Source organism: Rhinichthys klamathensis, unplaced genomic scaffold (genome assembly GCF_029890125.1).
Source record: "Rhinichthys klamathensis goyatoka isolate OS25496 unplaced genomic scaffold, OSU_Roscu_1.1 h1tg000105l_1, whole genome shotgun sequence".
Lineage (NCBI taxonomy): Eukaryota > Metazoa > Chordata > Actinopteri > Cypriniformes > Leuciscidae > Rhinichthys > Rhinichthys klamathensis.
Genome location: NW_026606644.1, coordinates 2,695,705 through 2,709,588, shown reverse-complemented (window position 1 = coordinate 2,709,588; position 13,884 = coordinate 2,695,705). Strand labels below are relative to the sequence as shown.

Here is a 13,884-nt window from a genome sequence, read left to right as displayed (position 1 = left end):
TCCGCGAAAAATAGTTACTAGCCAGCTGTTTTTGAGGCGGATTTTCTATAAATGAGCGCATAGAAAATAATCTCAGAGAGTGCGCGAGCACTGATTAGTTTAAAATCGCTTGAATGTTTAAACTGGTAAGACTTAAATAGACTTCAGTCACGATGCATTGCTGGCCCGATTGTGCAAGTGAATATTCCGTCATGTCCCGACCTTACAGTCTATGGTCCCGACTCCTGAACACGAGTGTGTATTATCGCCGCAGCTCTTGATGCCTGCCTTGCACAACACATTATGAGAAGAGATAGAAGACGCGCGCGGCACCGCTGAACACTCACGCTGTTTGTGAAATTGCGTCTGGAAGATAGTTGTTAAAAGAATGATTTGATTTTATTATCTGTGTGGATTACAATTGCGGGAATTTCCCGCATTATAAATGGGAGACCTGCGGGAATGATTAGAATTATGCGCAATACCCGCAATCCCGCGCCGAAATTCGAGCCCTGGTTCTGGACAGGAAGTTGGAAGGGGTGTGATCGCGATTCTGCCTTCTCACATCGCGATACAGGATCGTGGACCTGAGTATCGCGATTTCGATTTTATATCGCGTATCGTTACAGCCCTAGTTGTTATACATTTTATTTTTCTAAGTGGATGCTAGGACAATGTTTATTTACTTTATAGCATTGCGTCTCACCATGTGACAAAGTAGCGTTAAATTCCCCATTCAACAAAAGACAGTTGAACCCATTATAATCAGTGATGCTGTCTACACTGGATGCGGCGGGACGCGAGCGACAAATCTCCGACAGTAAACTGATGCCTCATTATATTTATGACGTACTGACGTTTAGTAAAAAGAGTACTTCCTCCACTGGTAGAGACTAGAGGAGTTAAGACTAATAATAGAAGATAACAAGGTTTTGCCAGTGACACTTTTGATATATTTATTGATATAAGTTATTTGGGGCATGGCCTTGGCTTGGGACTGGACCACTGTTAACCCTAGAGAACTAAAAAATGGGCTGACGGTGTAGACACAGTGGGAAAGTGTGACACAAATGGGAAAGTGTGTCCAAACTTTTGACTGGTACTGTACTATAATATACACAAATAATATTGCTAATATTTAAATATACACATAAATAATACCGGCCGATATATTGATATTGGGATTTTTTTACTCCCTAATATCGGTATCGGCCTCGGCCCCCAAAAAATTCATATCGGTCGGGCTATAGTTGTTAGTATGCTGTTCTAACAACCAACTAGCAACATTGTAGCAACCACCCACAACATCCCAGCAACCACTCACAACACCAGCTAGCAACATCCAAGCAACCACCCATAAAACCATAAGATCCACCCAGCAACATCCTGGCAACCACCCAGTTGCTATATGATGCTGGGGGTTGTGGTTGCAAGAGTGGTTCTGGTTCGTTGCCAGGAGGTTGCTGGGTGGTTGTGGTTTCTGGTTGGTTGCCAGGATGTCACTGGGTGGTTGTTAGGGTTTTATGGGTGGTTGCTTGGATCTGGTGTTGTGAGTGGTTTCTTGGATGTTGTGGGTGGTTGCTACAATGTTGCTAGCTGGTTGTTAGATGGTTGCCAGGATGTTGTTGGGTGGTTGTGAAGATGTTCTGAGTGGATTCTTGGAGCCCTATGATATTCTGGTCCCTAAATATGCCTTGTGTGTTTTCTTCAATGCATGTTTTGGGGATTTTCATTAATTTTATCGCTAATAACAGTAATTGTACACCTCTCCTCAACAAGACATTCAATTTCAGGTACTACCTATGTCCACAGTGGGGTCAAGTTACACGTTAACCCCAAAAAAACGTAAGTGCAAGCAGCTATAAAACTGTTGTTTGCCCTTTTAGTGTATAATTTGTACTGCAGCATTTTTTTGTGATTTATTTTAGTCAATATGAACTATCAATTCAGTCTCAATTTCCTGCATGGGTTTATGCAGCCTTGACTCTTGCCTCTCTTGTAAAATGTTGACTGTGAGCAGATTGGTTAGCAAGTTACGGAGGATATCAACACCATTTTACCACACAGCTGTCCTCGGCTGTCATTATTTAAACATGAAATCAGCCCTTTGACCTGCAGCATGGGCACAGTGCCATGTGACAGACTTGATCCCAGTGAAAACAGTTCACAGTGGCGTACAAGTGCTGTTTCATTTAAGCACAAAGAACTCTTAAAAGAAAAAGAAAGAGCGAGAGGAAAAAACGAATACTTAACCTGGTTATGAAAGACAAGGTCATAATCTAATATTAAAAATCCTGGATGGGAAATTGAAAGGAACGGATGATAAAGGATTAGGTGAGCGTGGTTTAATTTGCACTGTCCCCGTTGGGTGTCTGGGCGGTGGCGGGGCAGTACGGGACCGGGAACAGGGGGCGAAAGGTTAGATACGCACGGATAGCCTACTGCTATCTGAACCAGCTCCCCTGACGTCTGATTTGCCTGCTGATGTTATTGCAGCACAATTTGGACTGGAATTTGAAATGAATGTAAGTGAAGAAGATATAAGCAAATTAGATCTGTGAGGCCCACAGAGAAAGCGAATGGCCACGGGTTATCATTTAAAAGCAGTTAGACAAGGTGATCTAGTATTCATCAATTTTGCAGCATTGGTTTGTTGACATCAGTGTGAGATGGGGGTGGACGGTGGACCTTTTATCAAAGTATGAGTCATTTTATATCATTGTATATGTTTTGTGTTTGGTTTGTGTTACACCACTCTATATTTTTGCATTACTTCATGTTTTGTCATCAATCTCTCTTAAGTATTGTAAAGTAGATAGACAGACAGTCTCTTTTCTCTTCTGTCTTTTTAGATATTTCACAGATCTACTGTAAATTTATGCTGCATCTTGCCTCATGCAGGCACATTTCCAATGCAGATTGTTTGTGTTTGGGACATTAAACACAAGTGGTGCGTCTTTCTTCTGCAGTTGTTCAAGTGTTGTTTGCTGTGTGCATGTAAAGATGCATGTGCATGTACAGATCTTCATTGTTCTGTCAGACTGCAGCTCATATCCGAAACAGAACTATACACGAAGAGCTCATATCCGAAACTATAACTATAAATGATATACCATTTTATTGTATTTGCTTACTTTACATCTTTCAGTGATTCACCCATTTGTTTCCAAACACTGTCATTGGTGAAAAACAGTGCTGCTTTTGGATTTACAATTAATGGATCAGTTCTGTTTTGTTCACACTACATGGATTCAATGTAAAAGTAATTGTCACTAACCTGAATTCAGTGTTTATGTGCTTCATCTGTAATGGTGACAGACCTCTCGTGCCAGAAAGCGGTCAGTGAAGGTGACCTTAAGACTGTTGTTTGTAGGTTCATTCAATCTTTTATTGGAATCGATGAAGATGAAATTGAGTCTTTCAGGTCACTAAACACAAAGGTCAGGAGAAAGTTCAAGCACAAAGGGTCATCCAATCCCTCCAATCATGCATATATTTTTTTTCATTTGATCATCCACATGTCAAGATTATGTAATCTTGTGTTGGGTTGTTGTACTTTCATATACTTATGTGTTTAGTTTTCCATCATAAGGACACTGAGCGAGAGTTGCATTTAGAAATGAGAAATCCCCACCCACAAGCAGACATCATGCACAATCATTTGAATTCATTTTTCCTCTTCTGCAACTCACTGAAATATTTCCTGTCTATTTTTTGAAACTTCATTAAATTGTCATTTAGAAAGTGTAAATCTGGTGGGCTAAGGTGCTGGAAAATTCCCTTATATTAACTTATATTAAAGTAGAGACCCCAGTCGTTTCTAAAGACCGGAATGCATGGAGACAATAAGCAATCATGAAGCAACCACACTTGCTAAAAACCATTTAGGACAAATGAACTGCATAGCAACGCCCTAGCAACGACCCACATTGTGTCTTGGCAGCACGTTTTAAGCTGGTATACACACAAAAATATTAGTTTTATTATTGTCACTTTTTAAGCCTAAACCTACAAATTCTAAACCACACTTCCATGAATGCTGCTCAGTAATTTTCTTCATTCACTGTTTGGTTGATGTCTGATGCAGGACTGAACTAATTGACATCAGTACACTGGAACATAAAGCATGTGGTTTCTCAAACCTGTGTGTGTGTGTTTAGTCATTGTTTGCATGGGTGGGTGTGTGAGGTAAATCTTTCGGGTGAAACAGAAACAAAGGTGAAACAAACCACTGTCAATTTGAATCAGTGTGACACACAAATCTTGCCTCAGGTAGACCAATTACAGACAGACACCCTCCATGGACAAGACTAGGCCCTCCTCGCAAACACACACATACACTATTGTGTGTGTGTACTATTTTTTTATGGTGTTTTGTAAAGCAAAAATAATTGAATTCAGTCGTGTTGAATTTTAAAAAATGTAAATGCAGCCCATTGTTTGCAAATATTTATAGGTGCAATGGATGTAAAACTCAGTGAGTCGATACGTTCCCGTTGCTTACTTGTTTTGTTCAAACAACATACTTCCCAGTTGTCCATGTGAATGTGATTTATTTTTCTATTGGACGGTTATGTGTACATAAATGTTATGTAGAGTCACATGGATTCCTGCAAAATCCTACAAAATCAATCCACATGACAGCTCCCCATTTAAATGTTTTGTTTTTTTCCTCAGGGTGGAAAGATCCCTGTGAGATGGACCTCGCCGGAAGCGATCGCATACAGGAAGTTCACTTCTGCTAGTGACGTCTGGAGTTACGGGATCGTCATGTGGGAGGTGATGTCTTTTGGCGAGAGGCCCTACTGGGACATGAGCAATCAAGATGTAAGTTTACATTTTATACAGAACAGAGAATTGCAACCCTATATTATATTATATTATATTATATTATATTATATTATATTATATTATATTATATTATATTATATTATACTATATTATATTATATTACTAAATAATATATAATAATAAAACAACATTTTGTGTGATTCTTAGTCCACTTTATATTACATTATTATGTTATATTTTCATATGTATTTAATAATAATAATAATAACGATAATGGTAATTATTATTAGTAGTAGTATTAGTAGTAGTGTTGTTGTTGTAAGTATTATTACGGAATTTTAAATATAATTTAATAATATAATATATTATAATAATACTACAACTAAACTTGTTGTGTGTCATCATAACCTTTTATGGCAACCTGTGATGGCCAATGAGTTTTGCAATATGTATGTGAACAATGAAGCTGTAGGTCCTCATGATGCATTCTTGATGTATAGAAAGTGTATTGCAAATCGCTCTCAGACCCCTGAAACAAACACTGAGACTTCCCTAAGTCTCATTGGCTTTCAATCTCATTGGCTCTGATGTTCACTGCTTTGAGTCCTTCTACCTCAAAGCCTTTCTGCATTCAAATCTTCCAGCATGTGCGTTTCAGTGCAGACAGAAGTTTTTTTTTTCTGTTTGTATTGTGAATACAGCACAGGCTCTCTTGGCATTTTCAGAAAAGCCTGCCAATGCAAACATAAATTCCCCAAACCTTTTAGCATCCAGTTAACACATCAGAGATGCAAAACGAACCCTGAGGAACTTGTGACTGCAACTCCCGTACTCACAACTGTAAAAAAAATAATAATTGAGCATTCAAAGATTCAGAACATTCAGATCAAAGAAAATAAATTGAAGACAATAATACTCTCTATGTACTTTCTGTACATACTTTGCATGTACTTTCTTTTCCCAAAGATTGTATCCATTGAAAATTATATTGTTAAATATTCACGAAAAACATCTTATGAAGGACTATTAAGCTGTCTAATTCTGTTGTACAAAGTGTTTAACATCACATGACATGCACCAAAAACAAACCAAAAGAGCTCCCATGTTATACTCTCAGACGCAGAAGAACCGCCAAGGGTGAAGTTGTGAATGAGGTGGATAATGTTTTTTCTGCCCATCACACACTTCATTATCCGATCTTCTAGAGTTTTTAACAATAATCCAATCGTAAATTAACATAAAACTATCATATCAGCATAATGAAACAGCAGGACATCTGCAGCGCTCAGAGCCCACATCTCACTGCCGTCCTGTGGAATCCGTTTAGGTGAAAAGCGGCCGCTGTGGAGGGAGCAGAGAGTTGAGTGATCCTCAAATATTTAGATTCATGTTTATGCAAACCAGAGCTCCGAATTGGTATGCAGAGGATAGACCATGTTTGTTTGTTCATTTGATGTTTGCTTGTGTCAGATAGAATCAGTAAGGGAGGAATATGGGAAGAGAGTCCAGTGTTTGAGGAGGGTAGAACGACAGATCACAGTTAAAGATTAATGATGTTCACTGGTTGTTTGTGTGTCATGTTGCGGCCTCTATGCAACAAAACTGATATATGAGGGTATTTGTGTGGGATAAAACAATAGAGTGTGCCTTTGGATCTGTTTTTATTTTATTTATTTATTTATTTATGATATGGTATTATTTAGTTCTTATTATTTAAAGGGATAGTTCATCATTTACTCACCCTCAAGTTGTTCCAAACCTGTTTTAATTTCTTTCTTCTGCTGAACACAAAATAATATATTTTGAAGAATGTTTTGTGTTTTTTTACAAAGAGTTTCATTTAGGGGCTGTTTACTTGACACTGTTTTCAACTGAAAACATAACAATGGCGATTTGGATGCTTGAAAACTTTTTAAAAATCGGGTTTGTTGTTCATACAAAAGATTTGACTCAAAATATTTGTTCAATTATTCATTCAGTGACACTTTGTCATGAGTTAGTCATGACATTATTTACTTAGTAATCATTTATTACTTAAGAATCATTTATTCAAATTTTGAATTTGCATGTTTATAAATCCACTATGAAACTAATATATGCTTCCCCCACAAATGAAAACAAAGCAATTAATGACAATATTATCTGTGTGTGTGTAGGTGATCAACGCCATAGAGCAGGATTACAGGCTGCCGCCCCCCATGGACTGTCCCACTGCTCTCCACCAGCTGATGCTCGACTGCTGGCAGAAAGATCGAAACGCTCGGCCACGCTTCACAGATATCGTCAATACGCTCGACAAACTCATCCGCAACCCCACCAGCCTTAAAGCTGTCGCCAGTATACCCACTATGTGAGTCCAACAAACTCATCATATTTTATTTTTATACCATTTTTAACCTTAAATTATGTTAAATGTAACACAACTGTTCAAACACATTTTTTTTTGTTTTTTTGAAAGAAATTAACATTTTTATTTAGCAAGCATGCATTAATTTCCTCAAAAGTGACAGTAAAACTTTTACATTGTTACAAAAGATTTCTATTTCTAAAAATGTTCTTTTGAACTTTTTAAACTATAACAGTTTCCACAAAAAAATATGAAGCAGCACAACTGTTTTCAACATCACCAAATCAGGTTTATGTGGATCATGTGACACTGAAGACTGGAGTAATGATGCTGAAAATGGAATTTTGCCATCAAATGAATCAGTTATATTTTACAATATATGAAAATAGAAAACAGTTATTTTAAATTGAAGTAATATTTCACATTATTGCTGTTTTTACTGTTTTTAAACAAATAAATGCAGTCTTGGTGGGCATACAAGAGACTTTCGAAAACGTTAAAAAGTCTTACCAATCTCAAACTTTTGAATGATAGTGTAAATCCTGTAGACTAGCCAGAAAAACACACCCTAAACATGTTGGCATTTTTACATAATAAAGATATTAAGACATAATTATTCCCCATATGCAGCTGTTTTCATTCTGGGAAAAACAGGATAGGTCCCCACAGTGTTGGTCCCTACAAAGACTGCAACTCTGACACCCAAGGTTGGGTCATTTGATTCCTCTACTCTCCTGCATCTCACTCTCTCTTTCTCCTCCACCAGTCCGTCCCAGCCGTTGTTGGACAGGTCCATCCCAGACTTCACCACCTTTAGTTCTGTAGAGGACTGGCTGGTCGCTGTTAAGATGTCTCAGTACAGAGACAACTTCCTCAACTCTGGCTTTACATCCCTACAGCTGGTAGCCCAGATGACTTCAGAGTGAGTTTAAAGTTTGATGTGTCTTCTAAATCATTTCATTATTGTCACTAAACTTCTACCCTGGAAACAACAGGTCATATTGGCATTAGATAGTCAATCTGGTCAGCCAGTCCAAGCTGTTTTGGAACATGGTTCTATCCAGGCTCCATCCAGGCTTATCAACATAATCTATCAGGTCAAACCAGCTTGGACTTCTTGTCTAAGGCCCTGTTTACAACTGGTATTAATATGCGTTTTGGTCGATCGGATCACAAGTGGATGACGCTAAATACAGGTGTAAGCGGGGTCTAAAACGTTTTGAGCTTGTCCACTTTCAACCACTTCTTCCAAGAGGTAGTCGAAAACACATTGCTTTCGTAGTGTAAACGCTCATGTGGTCGAATGTGTTCGAACAGCCTACAAAATATTGCCTGCCCACCGCCTACTGGTCTAATACGTAAAACATTACGGGAAACGCACTAGCCAGACAGGATTTAAACTTTGACGGCTGAAGACCCTAGTTTGGTTGAACTCTCACCATTCCTGATTTCTAACACGCACTCACAGCATCCAGTGTGGTCTTGCGACTTTCAGAGCAGAAACAAATGTTTATGTTTTTTGTCGTATCCAGACACGTTCATACGTTAATTGTTAACTGTAAAAGTTAATAACTGTAAAAAGATCTGGAAGAAATAAAAACATACATTTACCCACCGATAGACCCTCCCCTCGAAATCAGGACAGAAGTGGTTGAAAGTGGACAAAAGAGACGGATTTAAAACACCAGGTGGGAATGTGTCTCCCTCGTCTACTTGTGATCTAATCGACCAAAACGCATCTTAATACTAAAGCACAGTTTCTAAATAAGCTGTAAAAACCAGGTCTACCAACTTAAGGTAACGGATCAACCATTCTGAAGTGTGTTGAAATGTTGTTAGCTAGCTCAACACCAGCTTAGCCAACATGGCCTACCAGCTCTAAGCAGGTTGACTGACATGGTCAAATTGCCCCCATCAGCTGGTCATGCAACTAGTCAACCATCTAAACCAGCTTGGACCAGTGAATAATCAGTCTAGTTTCTAAAGTTTGTATATTTATTAGATGTATTAGGCTTTCATCATTGTTACTAAAGCTCTATGCTGCTGGTTAAAACCAGGTCGTATCAGCTTAAGGTAACTGGTCAACCATTCAGAAGCGTTTTTGAGATGTGTTTAGTCAGTTCTTCACTTTCTTAGCCAAGATGGCCTACCAGCTCCAAGTTGGTCAAATTGACCCCACCAACAGGTCATACAAATAGTCAACCAGCTAACTGCAACTTTTTTTCTCGTAATTACAACTTTTAATCTCACATTTGCTATTTTATTTCTTATTTGAAACTTTTCCTGATAAATGTTTTACTCTGAGTTGGAAACAGGCTTTCATAGATCACACTGTTAACAACAACATCTCTCAAAAATCATTATGTGTACCACAGTTATACATCTCATTCAGCCGTTCTGTCATATTATTGGTTTGTTTTAGATGATGTCTAATACTCTGTGAGTTCTGTCTGCGTGAAGGCTGATTAAAGCTGGTTTCAGATTTCCAGACAGCGCATTGATCACAGAATGTGGGGTGGTCAGATATCTCCGCAAACTTGTTTAATATCGATTTCTGAACCGTACAGTAGGATTAGTGCGTATCGCTGAGGTATGTGCGCATGTGTCTTGACTTGTTTGATTCGCTATCGAGCGAACAGGTGGATATGCTGTTGATGATGTTTAAAACACATCTCCTGGTGGTTTGTTCGTGGCGGGAAGCAGACTGTGAGCTGTAGCGTCTCTGAAGCTCTGATTAATGCAGCCGGCGCTCACAGAGAGGGTCTGTGCTTAATTAGCAACATAAGTATGAGCCCACGCATAAACAGAAAGTTAAATGCAAGTGGCTTTCATGTGCTAATGCTGTTTGCTCTCATATCTATAAACCTGTGGGGGCTCTGTGCTGTTCCCCTCTCGCTCTGTGCTGTTTGAATGGTTCGTATATTGATAGTACAGGGTGTTCTCATTCAGAATAAAAGCTTCTCTCTGAAAATTGAGCGTTTATTCAGAGTTGCTCTTTTGTCTTTGTAATTTAGAGGTGGCGATGAAACGGTCACCTAAAATCACATGCTGCAGCAGACCCGTTGTGATCTTACTTGGCCTTTTGGTGTGCTGACAGTTTTTCTACTAACATGAAGAGGTGCTTGTCAAGAGTAGCTTAGGGAGTGAATTTTTTCTTGTACCATCTGGCAAACTGCTTTTAGAGTATTTCAGTACCACTGCCAGAGTAATCGTAATTAACCATGTTCATTAGCGTGGATGATAATGAAGAACAGTGACAACAGGCATTGGTGTGATAGCAAGGTGATCAACCTTTTTATCATTAATATATGCAGAGACATCTACATTCAAACTGAGTATTTTAAGAGCTTGTGGGCAATGCCATTGTCAAATCATCAATGTAAACGCCTTAAAGCTGAATATAAAGAAGTGAGAGACAAATAAAAACTCCATAATAAATAATAAAATTCCAGGTGTTTTACTTATATTTAAAATTATATAATATAATTATTTAAAATGTAATGGCTATTTGTTCATTTAAATATTCAAATATTCTGTGGCAAAATGTAAATTTTGATATATTTTGCGAGTTGCTCATTATTAGTTCATAGTACTATTTCTAGTATTATATGAAATAATATATTTTCTATATCATTATAATAAGATACTTTACATAGCAAAGCGTTGTGATAACGATGTCTTAGACAGTCTGACGGCAGATACAAATAAACAGTAAATAAATTACTTTTGTGTGATTCTTTACAAAAGTGCACATCAAATCCAAAGTTCTGTCATGAAACTCAAGATGGCGGAGGCTAATAAGTCCTTAACTCAACCTGCTTGCAATCACATCATTATCTATAGGGCACAGCTGATTGGTTCCTGCTGTATCAATAGCCAATGAGCTTGTGTGCTCAACCTTCAAATTCTTAGTCAGCATTTGCCTTAGCAGTGCAGCGTGCTTTCAGAAACCCTCCACCTTCCCCAGGTCCACCTGTATAGATCTGCTACGTGTAATTCATGTACGCTATATTGTACAGCAGCAGCATGTCTTACTTCCTCACAGCAGTGTGTCGTGTATGTATTGGCAGTGGCAAGTCCTGTACTTGCTCTGCAGCAGCAGCAATAACATACAGCAGCAGCCATAATAGCAGCAATAGCTATTCCAAGATATATATTCCAAGACCAAATATGAAATGTATACTATAGAGCTACGTACGTTGGTATGTGTGTCCAAAATTAACTGTAGGTATGCATTCTTGTGTTCACAGGGACCTTTTGAGGATAGGTGTGACTCTAGCCGGCCATCAGAAGAAAATCCTCAACAGCATTCAGTCCATGCACCTGCAGATGTCTCAGTGCCAGACGGGCACTGCGCTGGCATGACTACAGGGGGCGCCGGACGACGGGCCGGGCAGCTTGCGGAAGAATTACCAGCGGGCGAGCCCAATCCCATCGGAGCGCGCCAGAATAGAGACTATCATCCTGATCTGAGAACGTGTTTCAGGAGAGGAACCATTATCCCATATCCAACAGACAAGATCAGAACAGGACCAGACCCATGGGAACTCCCAGGACGTCTGTTAACCTGTCGACGGTTTGTGTCTTTGGGCTGCATTTACAGGGAAAACTGGAGAAGCAGACTCTTTTTGTCCTCTTTTCGTCATTGTAATCCCGCTTTAGTTATCTTCACGATGCTATTCCAATTCTGAGACGTCTCGCATCATTTTCTACAAGGTTGTGTCGTTCTTCTTTTTTTCCACTATAAACCTTCTTTCGCCACTGCTTCCCACTTACATTACCTGTCGATTTCGGTATGGCTGACGTTGCCAAAGGACATCCCGTATGCCTGCGTCCCATCCCCTGGCCGTACGAGCGTAAATGATGTATATCTTTAAATAAACACGAGTATATCTTCAGAGTAAACCTTCATATTGAAGGTGAAGTGTAACGGAGCTCTTTGTAAATACACTCTTCTTCCGCTTGCTTTTTTGGCAATGTTGCGCATTGGAACAGAACCACGGATTCTGCAGGACACGAACTCGCTCACGAGAACAATCTGGGATGAACTCTTGACTCTGTCGATGTTGTGTAAATATCAGTTAGTTGTGTATAAACTAGCGTTAAAAAGAGATACTTTAGGTGAAAAAAGCTACGCATTCAGGCCACTAAACAGTGTTTATTGTAGGTGTTTCCACGCTGATGAGCACTTACGTGTACAGCTTTTCTTTCTTCCACCTCTTCTTCTTCTTCTACTTCTTCTAGTCGTTCTTGTTAGTTTCGTGTCAGAGTGTTTGAATGCGTCGACTAGCGTTGGGAAGGTGTGTCGTCACCTCCTAAACTAGCTAGTACACTTAAATGTAGTTTCACTGTTAATAAGCTGTACTAATGTTGGTCTTACAGGGTCTTTAAAACCGCAAATCTGTTTCCAAGCAAGTGTTTACATGATAAGCAGATGAAAAGGTTGCAGGCAGGAAACAAAGAGACTCGCAAAACCGCTGCCCTTCACCACTTTCATCATGCCGAATCTCTCTCTCGGCTCCAGATGTTTCCAGATGACATTGCTAAATGCGGTACATGCTCTTTCGTGTCACCAGCTCTCCATTTATTTGTGTGTGTGTCTGGATTGAACATCTGTGTGACCCTTTATGAACAGATGCCCAACGCCACCCCATTGAGCACATTCTACTTAAGCAGTCAATGAAGCACTGGGTAACACACACACACACACACACACACACACACACACACACACACACACTGTTGTCAGCTTTGGGCTGTTCTTTTTTTGGTTGCCATTGAGAAATAGCATCAGCCGATTGATTTATAATAATAATAATTGAATAATTATTATTATTATAGGTAATACTATACCAAGTTAACATTAGTTAATGCATTAGGTATGTATGAACAACCAACAGGACTTTTTTTTAAAGCATTTATTAATCTAGGTTAATGTTCATTTCTAAAAATGCTAAAACATTTTACCATTTCAAGTTGTATAAACGAATATGAACATTGAATAAACATGGATTATCAATGATCCAGTGATTTATTAATTAACCTAGAGGAAGAATGCTGATCATTGTTCATGATACTTATTGTATGAACTAATGTTAATGAATTCAACCTTTTTTTAAATGTTACAAATAATATTATTAATATTTGATTTGTAAAACACCTTTTCATGCATAAAACGTGCTTCATAATTCAGAATGAAATAACATTTTAAAGGAATAGTTCACTCAAAATGAAAATTATCCCATAATTTACCCTCAAGCCATCCTAGGTGTATATGACTTCCTTCTTTCGAACACAATCAGAGTTTTATTAAATATTATCCTGGGTCTTCCCAACTTTGTAATGGCATTGAATAGTGTCCACTTGTTTTTGAAGCCCCAAAAAGCACATCCATCTACCATAAAAGTAATCCATTTGATTCCAGTGGTTTAATAAATGCCTTCTGAAGCGAAGGGATGGGTTTTTGCAAGAAAAATCTCCATATTAAAACTATAATCACTGGCAACGGCCGTACGCTCGTTCCAGCGGAAGGGTGACCTCTGACCTGATGTAGGACGTAGCTCCTCTTCTCGTATATCGAAATCCTCTGACATTTTTCTTTAAAACTTTTTGTTTTAGACTTCTAATTCGTTTTGCTTGTCTAGCTCTACCCTCTGTGCTTCCACATTCATCAATTCTCAGCTAAGCTGACGCTACGCCTATGTCATGTGTCGGGTCAGAGGTCACCCTTCAGCCGGAACTGGACTCTCTTGGTAATGCGCGTACGG

The 13,884-nt window shown here is 38.9% G+C and overlaps 1 protein-coding gene across 1 annotated transcript in view; it reads left to right on the top strand.

Annotated features, from left to right (window-relative positions):
• Positions 1 to 12,984, top strand: part of LOC130087267 (ephrin type-B receptor 1-B) — a 280,806-nt gene extending 267,822 nt beyond the window's left edge. Inside the window, exons 13-16 of the mRNA XM_056253524.1 lie at positions 4,657 to 4,806; positions 6,927 to 7,120; positions 7,884 to 8,039; positions 11,368 to 12,984. Of these exons, the coding sequence (XP_056109499.1) occupies positions 4,657 to 4,806; positions 6,927 to 7,120; positions 7,884 to 8,039; positions 11,368 to 11,482 (615 nt within the window). The 3' untranslated portion in view covers positions 11,483 to 12,984. The remainder of the gene's footprint in view (positions 1 to 4,656; positions 4,807 to 6,926; positions 7,121 to 7,883; positions 8,040 to 11,367) is intronic.
• The last annotated feature ends 900 nt before the right edge of the window (positions 12,985 to 13,884 follow it).